We start from the raw sequence: 14,555 nt of genomic DNA on the forward strand, positions 1-14,555 counted from the left end.
ACAGGACTACAGGACGAATTTATACATTAGAGGCAGCAAGCCAGGTTGTTTTGTTCACTTACACTTACAGCTTACAGCTGTATGCTCGACAAGGTTGGCGCATCCACCGCTCTGGTGTGAATGGGTCATCGCTATATGAGCAGAAGTGCTGTCTCGCTCACATACCGGAGCGGCGTACGGACCCGCATCAGTGTGATAACCGTTATTATACTTGGCCTCTATTAATAGTTAGTACTTAGATAAGTTACTTTTCTCTTTAAATTTGAATTAAAAGAAAGCTGACATTTCACTTAAAAATTAAGCTTAATTACACATATTACCACTGTCGACCCTACAGTCAGTCACATATTAGAGTCCAGTTGCACAAATAACACTATGACTGAGCTCTTTGTACATTTTATATTGGAGAGTAGTGAATAAGTTGGTGACGATTGTTTGTACAAAACTAGTGCTATTTTTTGCAATGAAATTATCATAACCAATATAAAAATAATATGAATTTGACAATAATAAAATAATAACATATAGGAATAGAAATCGTTAATTTTAACATATGTTGACTGTAAAATAGCATGGTACAGATGTAGTGCATAATTGTTTTCCACCTAGGAGGATATAACCAAACGGAGCAACCATTAACATGCGTTCCGCTCTGTCGAAAATAACCGGCCAATGGTCATACACAATGTATGATTTTGACGTTACGCATACATTTGATGCCCCGGCAAAAATCGGCAGACTTTTTTGTACAGAAAATCCCATCAAACACATATGTAAAAAGATGCCAGTCTCGCAACGCAATACTTCTACTACAAAAAAGTTTTGAGATGTAATGTGAGACCAAGTCGGTTATTTTAGTCAGTGCCAGGGGGTGTTAAAACCGCATCAATATTAAAAATCTTTAATTTTTAATACGTATAATGACTAGGCCATCGCACGGCTGCATAATGACATAAGGATCATCGTCAACTATTAAATATATTTCTAATTGAACATAACGCTAGCGCTAATCACATGCAGCTTGAGCATTACACATATTTAGGAGTACGGTACGAGTAAAGCATTATGTGCGATTGCCATATCATGCCCTATATGTCACTGAAAATCTCAGGGCTCTAGCTTTAGCCAGCACAAAATTACAGGACGTTGAAAATTCTGAATGGCTTCGAAAAAAAGCAAGCAAGCAAAGTGGCAAGTTTGCACTATTTATCATTACTTTTTAATTGTACCTCGATATGTGAGCTAGGAAACTATAGGTCTATAAAAAATCAATTTGTAGCTATTAGCTAAGTTCCTTATGTTTATTTTAAGACTGTTTGTTTCTCAATACATAAAAAAAAAGGATGGTACGGCCGTGCCTCTTTGTTTTGCTTGACTTGGCGGGGGCACTGCCGTGCCCCCAGATTACAGACGTGGAGTCTCCGTTTGGTTTTATCCTCCTATAGTTTTCCATCGTATTTTCTCGGAAACGCTCGTATTTGTCATGCTAGTTAGTAGTACCGAGACTGACTGAAATAGCAAGACACGTTCGTAAGTTTCTGTGAAAATTATGCACTACACTACATCTGTACATTGTTTTTTAAAGAGAGTTGGTGCAAACGGGTCTTAGACAACTTTGCGATATAATCAAAATTATTTGTGATAATAAAAACGAATTAACTGGACCTCTTGTTGGAAAAAGTAAAGGTCAATAGTCGGTTATTTATGTCGACGACGGTACAGCTCAGTCGGAGTCCTCGATACTGGAGGAGTTACGCGTGCGGCCGGCCGCGGCGCCCGTCAGCCACGCGGCCTTGGTGGCGGCGCGACGCGGCGCGCGGCGCTCCGGCTCTGGCGTCGGAGCGGGTGACGGCACCGAGCGCGTCGGTCGGCCCCGTGTCGCACGTGGTCCACGTCCGCGCGAGCGCGTCGCTTTGCCCCCGCGTGGCGTGTTCGACGCCTCCAGTGCCTCATCTTCGCTCGAAAGTACCACTAAAGTCTTCGTAGCCGCTTTGCTGGTTGCGCGCGGTTTAGTTTTAGGCGCAGGATCCGCCACGATGTTCAGGTCTACGAGCATCTTCAGCTGATCAAGATCAGTAGAATCGAGCACATCCTTGGCCAGCCGCATGCGCTCCATGATCTCCTCGTCAGTCTCGGCAGTGGAATCGAGCAGCGCCTCGACGGCGCGGCGCCGGTGCGCGTCGAACACGCGGCGGAACACGCCATCGTCGTGTTTGAGTGTGAAGTCGCGCACGGCCTCGGTGGCGGCGCGCGCGCTCATCACGACGGGCTGGCGCGCCGGCGGCAGCGCAGCGTAATACGCGGCCAGTAACGCCTCAACATCGGCTGCTTCATGCGCCGCGCGCGCCACGTCTACCTCTGCCATTTCCTCTGTCTCCTTGCGCTCCCTGTACTTTTTCTCTCGCTTCATTATTAAAAGATCATTTGGATTAGCAACCTGTCCAGTAAAATTCTGACCAAAACGCATCCTGTTAAAATCCTGGCTTGGCCGCTCATAAAACACGCTCAGTCTTACAAGTGGTAGGGTGGGTTGTTTGGGATGCCCGCTGCGGAGATTGTTTGCCTCTTCAATGGCCTCATTGACTTTATTCTTCAGAAATTCCTGCACCTTCTCATGCTCGTTGACCTCCTCCTCCCCGAGATCTTCTTCAGAGAGAACTATGGTTTTAAAGATGAATGGTCTAACAGTTTTAAGCGCAATTGGGGTAACTTTGTAGTTTATTCCATGGATTTCTAATAGAGCACAGTGTTTCTGCAGTGCCTCTCCTGCAGCTAGAGATGTTGCCACTGTGCTACCTGGCTGCACCACCATAAAATCATCATTCTTTTCTCCCTTGATTGGGAACACTAGACTGTCATGCTCATGACCCCAGACCACCAGATCCAGGAATTTTGGTAGCACTTTTTCTGGTATAAAGTTACCTGGGCCCCGGTCCGCACGGTTCTGGTGCAGAACAAGCATATTGAACCAATTGTTGCTGTCATCCACCATCTCCATTTCAACTTTCTTCTCTGCAAAAAGGCGTGAAAGACGCTGGTCCTTAAGATGGCTGAGGCCGTAGAGCGCGAGCTGCGTGGAGCCCTTGCGCAGCAGCACGGGCGAGATGCGCACGCGCGTGTAGTCGCTCCACTTGCCAAAGTAGTTGACGAGCCCGGTTATCGACAGGATGTCCAGCGAGCTCACGCTGCCCTGTCCCACGGGGTCATCGTGGTTGCCGTGGATGGACAGAATGGGAAACGACACATTGAGATTGGGATCCTCGTAGTTTATGTTGCGTGAGAAGTTCTCGAGCTGATCTGACAGCAGCTCGATGCGAACCGGCTTGTCACCGAAGCAGTGCTGGCGGATGAGCTGCGTGCACTTAAACATGCAGGCGGGCGAGGGCTTGGCGTGGTCGAACAAGTCGCCGCCCAGCAGCACGAGGTCGACGTCGCGCGCCGCCGCCTCGGCCAGCACCTCCTCGAACGCGAGGAAGCTGTCGTCACCGCGCACCGGGTCGCTTTCTACATGGCCCAGGTGAATGTCCGAAGCTATTAAGATTTTTAATGTATTCTCAGGGTTCCACGTGTCGGTATTTAGCATCTCGGTAAGTTATTTCACTTGATACTCAAAGTAAATGTAAATTATTTATCAAGCCGACCCGCCAACGCCAAATGTCACAAGTTGCTTGTTGATAATGTTGATTTGATTTGATGGCGTCTCGTCCACTCGTTGCATACTCGTTGCTTTACTTGCTTTGGTCCGGATTGTGGCCCAAGAAGAGCAAGAGGTCAAGACGATGATACCTAACAATGAATAGCTTTTCTTCATGGAGCTAACAAAATATCCAAAGATTATAAACACAATTCACACATTTAATTATGTAAATATTCTTGTCTAAACGACTATACTAAGCATACCAAGCAAAGAATACAATACTCACTAGGAATTACCAAGGTATTACTTTGAAAATTCCCAAGTAGAATTTGGACCATATTGTTATTCGTCAGTCTAAAGGGCCCTCCACACCCATGCGCGAAACGCGGCGCGAAACGCGGCGCGAAGCCGCGACCGTGAGAGTTATTAACTAGTTACGTGTGGAGTCTAGTTCGCTAATCATCGAAATTGACTCCACACTCACGTTCGCGGCTTCGCGCCGCGATTCGCGCATGGGTGTGGAGAGCCCTTAAGGTTTCATACGCACGAGCGCTTATACAACGCGCGTATTTGTTCACATGATGGCGGTGGCGCTTTTTATCAAGCGTTGTTAGATTTTCGACTTTTAGCGTTGGTCGTTAAATCGAATTTAGCGTGCGGACGGATTCAAGCTCTTTTTTACCGGGCGTTGAAAGAGCGCTCGTGCGTATGAGGCCTAAGTCATCTGTAATATAAAAAATAATCTTTGAAAATGATAGTTGTTTCCTGAATTTGAATTTTAAGCATGATAATAGCATTATAATAGGTATAGTTGGTCAAACCAATTTGTCAGTCAGTACCAACCAGGAAAATTATACTCATCCCTTTCTTTTGGGTGCTAGTACTAGTGTAAGACAAAGATAGTATGATTCTCTCTGTCTATGTTTGAAATGAGACAATCCTTTGACAAACTATAGTACTTTAGTTAGTAAGCACGTTAGTATTTTATTTTAACAAAAATTTATAAAATTTAACTCAAACAGCTTGAAAGTCAGCTGTCATTTATCTGTCACACCGAATTTGACATTTGACTTGACGTAGGGTTGTGATTAGTTGAATGATGGTTGAATGAGTATCGATATTGAATAACTATCGATAGTCATAATAAAATCCTTAAACCAGAGAAAGTATGTAATGTAATAGTCCTAAAACAGAAGATTTTCTTGCCGACTGTTGAGGTTTAACTACTCTATTGGTCGTCGTTACGTCGTTATTATTCCAAACGAGCTTAACGCTCAAATCCTGGGATTGTTGACGTAGTATATCAATACGGAATATTTTTCAAGCCCAAATTCTTATTATGTGATTTTTGAATAAATATTAGTGATAGTACGCCCGGGCCAGCGCCGGCAGAGGTTTAAACACGTCTCATATGTGGTTCAAGCGGGACGGCAAGGACACCTAAATAGAACCGTTTTTCCCCCGAAGGGTAAAAAAAAAACCGGCCAAGTGCGAGTCGGATTCGCGCACGAAGGGTTCCGTACCATTACAGAAAAAAACAGCAAAAAAATCATGGGAGACCCGTTTAATTATTTATATTATTCTGTTTTTAGTATTTGTTGTTATAGCGGCAACAGAAAAACTTCATCTGAGAAAATTTAAACTGTCTAGCTTCAGGTTCATGAGATACAGCCTGGTGACAGAAAGACAGACGGACAGACGGACAAACGGACAGACGGACAGACGGACAGCGGAGTCTTAGTAATAGGGTCCCGTTTTTACCCTTTGGGTACGGAACCCTTAAAACGGATATTTAGGTTCCTGCCGAAGCTTGAACCACGCCTAAGGGCCTTGCCGGCTATACATATGGTACTGACGAGAAGATGCTCTCAAACTCGGAGGCAACCCCTTTCTCATCCGGTACAAAGTTATAGCCGACTACCTATTACTGACAGGCTACTATCCCAATAGGTGGAAAATCGGAGAATGCATCTTCTTACATAAAGCAGGGAAGAATCACCGCGACGCCAAATCGTATCGACCCATTACCCTTCTAAACATCATGGGTAAATTACACGAGCGCTTGCTTCTTTCGCGCCTGCGACAGACGACCGACAGACTCCAACCGCCATTCCAGCATGGCTTTACTAAGAATAGAGGAACAGGCACGCAAACACTTCGTACCGGAAAGTTCATAACGGATGCCTTAGAAGCAAAGGAGAGCGTGGCCTTAGTATCGACTGATCTTTCGAAAGCCTTCGACTCCATAAATCACGAGGGTCTGGCAAAGAAACTTCAAACAGCCGACGTTCCAAATAACATTATCAAAATAATAGAAAATTACCTAAGCGGTCGAAAAACCTATGGACGTTTCAGAACCACCAACGGGGAAGAGAAAGCGGTGCCACACGGAGTCCCACAGGGTTCTATCCTGGGCCCAATCATCTTCAACATGTATGTACATGACGTTTGGGACCAACGGAACCGGATCCGCGGACTAAAGCTTTCTCAGTACGCCGATGACTTGTGCATACTCAACAGATCTCCCGAACCGAACAGCGCGACGAGCCGTGCGGGCTGGGCCGCCGAAACTGTCATCGATTACTACCATCGCTGGGGACTGAAGTGCAACGTAGAGAAAACCGAGTGCGCTATGTTCACTCACAAGAGAAAGTACCGCAGAACCATTCGCATCAAAAACGAGGTAATTGAATATAAAAACAGCATAAAATATTTGGGTGTACACCTAGACAAGACCATGACTATGGGTAAACAGACGGACTACGCAGTGCAGAAAGTACGAAGGGCGCGCGGTGCTTTAGCCCCCATTATAGGCTGGCACGCTAAGACGGATCTGACGGTGAAACTGGCTGTCATTCAGGCCTGTCTACTTCCAATATTGGATTATGGCGTGGTACAATTACTCTCACGTTACAGTAAGAGCAACCTACTCAGAATTGAAGGTCAATATCGAAGGCTCTCAAGACTAGTGGACAGTTCCCAAAACGCCTAGAAACTTCACTACTCTGGGAGATGCTCGACTGGGATCCATGGCACCTCCGCGCACAAGACTTAAATGAAGACATGCTGCGCCGATTCAGGGAAATGCACATTGCGGACCTAGATACCCCTGGTAACGCCTACATCGGACACAGGCAGCACAACCCACTTCTAACTAACACTAGATTAGGAGATTACTATGTACCAAAAAAAGACAGGAGTCGGCAGCTCAGCAAGCGAGCAACCGCTCCACGTCCCCATAGATTATAGGATATTAGTTGTAAGAATAGTTATAAGATAGGACAATATGAAACAACTTTTAAATTTATATAAATTTATTCTGTACGCACACACTAACAAGCACACAGCACAAACAACATGACACCTATACAGATCTTTTAGACACACATAGGTAGATTGTAAGTAGCTGACACACCCACAGGCCGAACACACCACCGACCTGATGGACATAATGTAACATATAAACTAGAGAAATAAACACCTTTCTATTCTATTCTATTCTGACGAGAAAGCAGCCGAGCGCTAGCAACCGGGCGACATTAGTGGTTGTACGTTGTTTCATAGACTACATTTTTATAGAATTTCGCTTCATATAAAATGATTCAAATATTATTAGTTCATTGAATAATCACTTCGCAGAATACTTACTTTGTAGAACTTTTTAACGTACATTTTTGTTGCAAAGAAAATTTAAAGTTTCGATATTCATTTCATAGAATTTCTAATCATATATTCTTTATCCTTATATTATTTAGTTCATGTAAACTTTTTACCAAGACATATGTTTTATAGAATTATGTTTCTCATAAACAAAATCGCATATTATCATTTCATAGAAAAATCCATTCGCAGAATACTTATTTTGTAGAAATTTTTAAGTATAGATTTTGGTTGCTAAGAAATTCTAATGTTTGGATATTCATATTATACAATTTAGATTATTATTAGATAGATTTAGATATGTATTTTTATTATAATATACGAGACACTAATTAAAATATAACCTCTGTTTGTAAATCACTATCGTACAATAAAATAAGTCGGTTCTGGCGCTGTTTTGCTCGCAGTTCTGACCTAACCTAACCCACTTTTCTTAGTAACATTTCATAATCCTACTCTTTGATAATTTTATTGAATAAAATAATAAGATTTTAAAATTCATTCGTTTCTATGAAATATGTTGCATTGTAGTAAATAGGGGTTGAAACAAGAATATTCGAAATAAAAATACAAGAACCAAATATTATATGAAACAGTTTCTTGTGAAACGAAATTCTGTGAAATTTTTGTCTGGGAAACAAGAATACCCCAAACATAATTCTACTGTTTGATAAGTTTGCTAAATAAAAAAAATTAGATTATAAAATTAATTGAAATGTGTTTCTGTGACATATGTTTCATTCAAGTAAATAGTCTTTGAAACAAAAATATTCGAACTAAAAATACAAGGACCAAGTATTATACGAAACATTTTCTGTGAAACAAAATTATATGAAATTTCTGTCTCCGAAACAAGGGATCACCGACATTAGTACATGAGTGGCACGATAGATGGCGCTGCTAGTTGATAAATTCCCTTAATTAGGGCTGAGTTACAAGGGTGTTATCTCATATGTGGTTCAAGCTTCAGCAGGAACCTAAATATCCATTTTTTACCCTTCGGGGGAAAAACGGTACTATTCTCCATAGATGCGCTCTAGTTCTTTCCACGTGTCTTTAGCGGAATCAAATCGCATGTTTTTTTGCAGAATGTCATCGGTCTTTTTCATAGCTAGTCTTTTCATCGCTAGCTGCCGATGTTAACTATATTCCTAGTGCCCCCCCCCCCCCTGACTTAGTCCATCGCTTTCACCCAGTTCATTTTAGATTCCATCAACTCCAATAGTCCTTACACCCTGGCGGGTGCTGCATCTGCGTGCGTCCTGTGACACGGGCAAGGGCAGCATCCGCTCGGTGTACCCCTTACATTTACAGGGTTGAATGCTCTTCTCTAATCATTTGCGTAGTTAACGTTGCCCCGGTGCGTCATGCGGACGTTTTGATTTGTTGCAATGCATCGGGATAACGTATTAAATTTGTTTCGATGATAAAAAATCCTTTGCATATAAGTACTTGAACACGGTATACCTGTTGTGCTAATATAAATATTATAGCACAAAAAATACCTTTGTATCTTAATTAAAGCTATGAAAAGCAAATCCGAATAGTGAGATAATTTATTATTTAATTATTGTAGATTGTGCCAACATATTTGATTGTGGTTAGTAAATTAGTAAAAGTAATCTTATAACGATACACTAAGATATCGATAGTCGATGTATTTATCATATCGACGATTGGATCGCACGCGCAGCCCACAATAACAATCTGTCAGGCACTGTCAGGTAGACAAGGCAAGACAGAAGACAGTTTACCTTCCCGTGAAATGGCGTACGACAATAGAATCGTATTTTAGTGTTTTCGAAACGGATTTGTCGTGCAAACGGCTACTGCGCGATGATATGACATCAGTGTGCACGTACTCAGATGAATTACAATGCGATTATCATGTGGATGTGTCGGGTGTGAGGAAGAGAAAGTGTCGCGTGAAACGTTTGAGCCTCTAATGATGTGGATGAGGTCGTTTGCGCAAGCGACGGCGGAGCGCGGGCGGGCGGTCCCGGCGCAGGCGCGCCTGCTGCGAGCGCTCCCACCGCCGCTGCTGCTGCTAGCGCTGCTACTCCTTGTGGTCAGTACACGTCTACCACTCATTCCAATATTACAACATCTTATCTAACGTCTTCCAAGGTCTATTGTCCTAGAGGCTGGTACCTTATAACCAGCTCATATGCCTCGTGGATTTTTCCCACATTCGCTTATATTACGAATGTAAACAAAGCTCATAATTGACACAGCAAATTGTAAACAAATACAATTAGTTTTGTTTTTGTTTATACCATTAACAACAAGTATACATACAACAGGGTCTGATAGAAAGTGGTTACCATAGCATGTGGAAGCAGCTTGCAACTCCAGGGGTGTTACAGTTAAACTGAATTCTACAATGTAAATTTTATTATTTTTATTATTTAATAAGCAGGCAGGCAGTTATGGCAACTGATATGGCCTGTATCCAGTAATCATAAAGATATATATCATGAACGAGTATTAGATGTAGTGTTATGCTTGTCTAATTTATTTTTAAACTGGTTCACATTTTGTGCTGATACTATGTCTTCCGGGAGTTTGTTCCAAGCCCTTACTACTTGGTTGCTCAGAAAGTGTTTGTAAGGGTTACTGTGAGACCTATGCCTTTCTAGCTTTAAGTGATGACCTCTCAGACGATCGCTGTTGTTGCGCTTGAACATCTCTTGAAAATCCTTGAGGTCATAGTGCCCAGATAGTATTTTGTAACTCTCTATTAGGTCTCCGCGTTCTCTGCGGTGCTTTAGGGTAGTGAGTTTCAGTTCCTTTAGTCTCTCCTCATATGGCTTGTTTTTAAGTTGCCTTGGCAGTTTCGTGAAACTCCGTTGGACCTTCTCCAGCATCTCAATGTCCTTGGCAAAGTAAGGACTCCAGACTTGAAACGCATACTCCAGTATGGGTCTGACGTATGTCTTGTATATTTTTAGCATCATATCTGGTGTTAAGGTCTTGAAAGCTTTCCTAATGAGGTAAATCATGCTTCTGGCTTTCTTAACCATTGTAGATATGTGCTCTTCCCACTTTAGATCTTCCGAGATCTTAACACCTAGGTCAGTTTGTGTTTTTACAGCCGTTAGTGGAGCGCCTTCCAAGTTGTAAGTCAGACGTCAGAAATTTGACTATTATCTCTTATTTATTTGTTTACTTAAACAGTATAGCATAATACACTCTTTCACTGATATGCGTCTTCCTCGCGTTGTCTCGGCATTTTGCCACGGCTCCATGGGAGCCTGGGGTCCGCTTGGCAACTAATCCCAAGAATTGGCGTAGGCACTAGTTTTTACGAAAGCGACTGCCATCTGACCGTCCAACCCAGAGGGGAAACTAGGCCTTGTCGGGATTAGTCCGGTTTCCTCACGATGTTTTCCTTCACCGAAAAGCGACTTCAGCGTATAGCATAATACACTAAAATGTATAAATAGTATTTTCTACCAATCAACCATAGGACAAGAAAGATGTAAAGTGGTAAAAAGGGAAAAGTTAGATCCTCACATTTTTATTATTATAATTATTAACAATTTCTAGATATATGTAGTTCTTGTGGGTAACTTTAACTAAAATACAAATGCTTTTCTACTTAAAAACTGCACTATTAGAAGTATTTTAACTAATTAAATTGTCAGTCTGCCCTTTGGCAAAGGCCTCCCCTAGAATTTGCCATAATGAAAACGTCCCGGATGTCAGAAACACAAATTAGAATAAGTGAAATATATATATAAAGATGTTTTTTTATTGTTAAAAATAAGTCAGTAATAAAGGCTTTATTTATTTATTTTATTTATTTATTTAACTAATTAAATTATTCATAGAAAATATTTTAATTTGTTTTTTTTTTTTTATACCACGTCAGTGGCAATCAAGCATACGGCCCGCCTGATGGTAAGCAGTTACCGTAGCCTATGGACGCCTGCAACACCGGAGATATTACACGCGCGTTGCCGACTCTAACACTCCTCTCCCTCGTTGAGCTTATTTGAGTTGTTTTTATTTCAAGTAGATACTACTCTATAAATTATAAACACCTCCGGCACCTGCTGTGATAGCAGAGGATGCTGGTTCGATTCCAGCCTTGGCGCCACTGGAGGCCTTGGTTACTTTTTCTTAGTACAGTTGAAGGCAAAAATATTGATCCAGACAAATGGCTCAAAAATATGTGAACACGACTTTATTGTCTAAGGTGTAAGAGCGTACACATAATATGTGAACACGACTTTATTGTCTAAGGTGTAAGAGCGTACACATATTTTTGAAACTGGGAATGTATATATATTTATCCCCGTGACTGTACATATGACATTTATTTCAGTCACTTCAGTTTATTAAAACTCCAATCAATATGTAAACCGCAAACTAGATGATTAAAACATAAATAGAGTAGGTATAATGCCTCAGCAGGTACTTGTTTGGCATTAGTCATGGTGGCACTCCATTGTCATGCCAGATGGCGTTGTGTCAAGACACCAGTGCACCATGATACCCGTGAATATTTTGTCACACTAAGGTAGACAAACATTGCGATTCATTAAAATATTGTTTGTGAATTCTTAGTGATTTTTTAATGTATGAAGTATGTATATTGGTGGAGGGTAGCGCGTTATGTTTCTTCACCCTCTGATGCTGGCAATGTTGTAACATATTCCCAGTCTGGTAATAAAACTATGTAAGTGTGTACTGAATGCATTGTCTTCTATTTGACCCCAAGAACCCTTTATACCATCCCTTGGCCTTATACAATGTTTTTGTTGCAGTTTCCCGAAGATTATTTAACACATTCACTGCCAAGAACCCGCTAGGTGGGTTCATTTTGGGCAATGAAAGTGTTAAGGAAACTAAATTACATGGTTTTCGTAATTTCTGAAATTGAATTTTTTATTTTATTTTTCATACTAAATAATTTAACTAACTATCTTCCGCTATTGTAGAACAGGCATTAAAATTAACTCTGCCAAATAATATAAAATTATGTCATGTCAATGTCATGTCGGGTTGGACATCTATAGTCTAAGATAGTAAGACATTTTTTTTCTTTTGCTTTTTCAAGTATACATAGTATTGGGTATATTGTTCTCTCACACTACATATATTTAGGAAAAGAAATTTCCTTCAAAAAAGATAACGAAAAAGAAGAGGTAGACCGCCAAATAAAGATGAGCTGGAAAAAATACTGGTCCCTGAAAGGAATAACAAAAGGCGACTATCCGCTCCACCTAAAAAAAAACAGTAATGGATACATGCATTCTACCGACCCTTACGTATGGCTGTCAAACGTTGACCTACAACGACCAAATAAAAACAAACTAGAGAACTGCCAGAAAGCGATGGAGAGAAGCCTTTTAAAAATAAGGAAAATTCACAAAATAAGAAGCGAATCCATACGGAAGAAGACAAAATTAATTGACGCCCTACACTACTGTCTACGATTAAAATGGCGATGGGTTGGCCATGTAGCACGCTACAATGATAAGCGATGGACAGCAGCAATAACTAGATGGAAAGGTCCCAGTGGAAAAAGACGACAAGCATGACCTACTAAGCGATGGAGCGATGACATGATAGCTACAGCTGGAAAAGAGTGGATAAATCAAGCAAAAGACAGAGAAAACTGGATAAAACTGGAGGAGGCCTATACTCAGACAGGGGTTCCTATCCAAGAAAATGATGAAACAATTAAATAGTAAAGCAAATAACCTGAGATGGGAAAACAAACGGTTTTAATAATAATAATAACATTGTGATAATAGATCGATCGCAGCGCCGAGCCGTGCTCGTCGACATCACCATCCCCCATGATGAGAATCTCGTGAAAGCCGAGAAGGACAAGTCCAGTAAGTACCTAGACTTGGCTCACGAGATAACCGCCATGTGGGATGTTGATTCGACGATCATTGTCCCGATAGTCGTTTCAGCGAACGGTCTCATAGCGAAGAGTCTCGACCAACACCTTGAGAGACTCTCGCTAGGTGGTTGGATCAAGGGTCAGATGCAGAAGGCGGTGATCTTGGACACGGCGCGGATAGTCCGCCGGTTCCTCTCTCTGCGGCCCTGACCACCGGCAGCTTGGGCCCTGCCCCGCTGCTGGCGGCACCCTAGGTTAGGTTTTTTATAATTTGTTTATATGTATTTTGTATTGTTTTGTAAGTGTTTTTATATTTTACTTTTATATCCATATTATAAAAAACCTAACATAAGAAAATGAATAAATAAAGAGAATAATAATATTGTTCTCTCTGCGAATCATAAAATTATGTTCCCTGTTCTTACGGGTAAGAAGCGAGAACGAAATTTTTTAGTTGAATATACATATGTTATATAGATTAAGACTATAACCGCATATTCTTACATTTCTCGTGTTTTTTTCTATTAAAATATTTACAAATTCATTCCATTTCCCAGTAAAATTACCACAAAAAAGACAGAGATGTATTGACTGATTGACAAAACTGACAGGTGCAGAAATTTGTAGCGTGATCTTAGACTATACGAGTAATCAGGCACACTCGGAAATTTCTTATTGGCCAGTGCTATAGTCAGCATAGTCTTCTTAGGCCACCAAACGAAGCCCAAAAATTTCGCTTCAGGGGAAATAATTCGTGTGTACGCGTAATTTGACATAGTTATAGATAAAGGTGCCTGAAACAATATATTAAAAGTACTGATGGATGGGGGTGACCTTAAAGGGTAGAAGGGGGTGTAAAGGTCCCTTTTTTTAGTTTTTCGTAAATAACTCGTAAACGGTGGCCCATAGCAAAAAATGTAATTGTACATAAATAATCTACATAAAATTGCCTACAAGAAAGACTTCATACACTTTTCCGCTAGGATCAGCATTTGAAAAGATATTAAACGAGAAAGTTAATTAAAATCAATTTTTTTTTTCGTAAATAACAAACAGTGGCTAATAGCAAAAAATGTTGTTAAACGTAAATAATCTACACAAAATTTACTACAAAAAAGACTATGGGGTGTGAGGAGGCCATTTCAGGGCGAGGCCCGTTTTGGCTGCGTCTGTCGCGGGCTGTAGCGACAGCCCGGTCTGTTGTCGCCAACTTCAAAGTTGGCGTTTTTCACCTTCTTGCTCTAGCAGCGCAATAGTCTAGTGGTCTATTATTTATATACTCGTACTTACAACTACTACGAAAATAGCCAAACAACTATGTCGCCAATTGTCGTTGTCTTAGTCTTAGGTACTAGTACTACTATCATATAGTAACTTATACTAGAGCGGTACTGTCAT

General features: G+C 41.3%; 2 protein-coding genes across 2 annotated transcripts in view; one reads left to right on the forward strand and one right to left on the reverse strand.

The window, feature by feature from the left end:
* Positions 1 to 61: 61 nt before the first annotated feature.
* On the reverse strand, positions 62 to 3,681 carry LOC134741508 (double-strand break repair protein MRE11). The gene has a single exon (XM_063674311.1). The coding sequence runs from the start codon at positions 3,581 to 3,583 to the stop codon at positions 1,724 to 1,726; it is 1,860 nt and encodes a 619-aa protein (XP_063530381.1). The 5' UTR covers positions 3,584 to 3,681; the 3' UTR covers positions 62 to 1,723.
* A 5,343-nt stretch (positions 3,682 to 9,024) lies between these two features.
* The window catches only part of LOC134741557 (tyrosine-protein phosphatase 10D-like), a 71,454-nt gene continuing 65,923 nt past the window's right edge, over positions 9,025 to 14,555 (forward strand). Inside the window, exon 1 of the mRNA XM_063674383.1 lies at positions 9,025 to 9,365. Coding sequence (XP_063530453.1) covers positions 9,174 to 9,365 — 192 coding nt within the window. The 5' untranslated portion in view covers positions 9,025 to 9,173. The remainder of the gene's footprint in view (positions 9,366 to 14,555) is intronic.

The sequence above is a fragment of the Cydia strobilella genome, chromosome 5 (assembly GCF_947568885.1).
Source record: "Cydia strobilella chromosome 5, ilCydStro3.1, whole genome shotgun sequence".
Taxonomy (NCBI): Eukaryota; Metazoa; Arthropoda; class Insecta; order Lepidoptera; family Tortricidae; genus Cydia; species Cydia strobilella.

What these genes read in the sequence shown, in the direction of transcription:
- LOC134741508 (XM_063674311.1), bottom strand. Translation starts at nt 3,583, where the DNA reads ATGCTAAATACCGACACGTGGAACCCTGAGAATACATTAAAAATCTTA.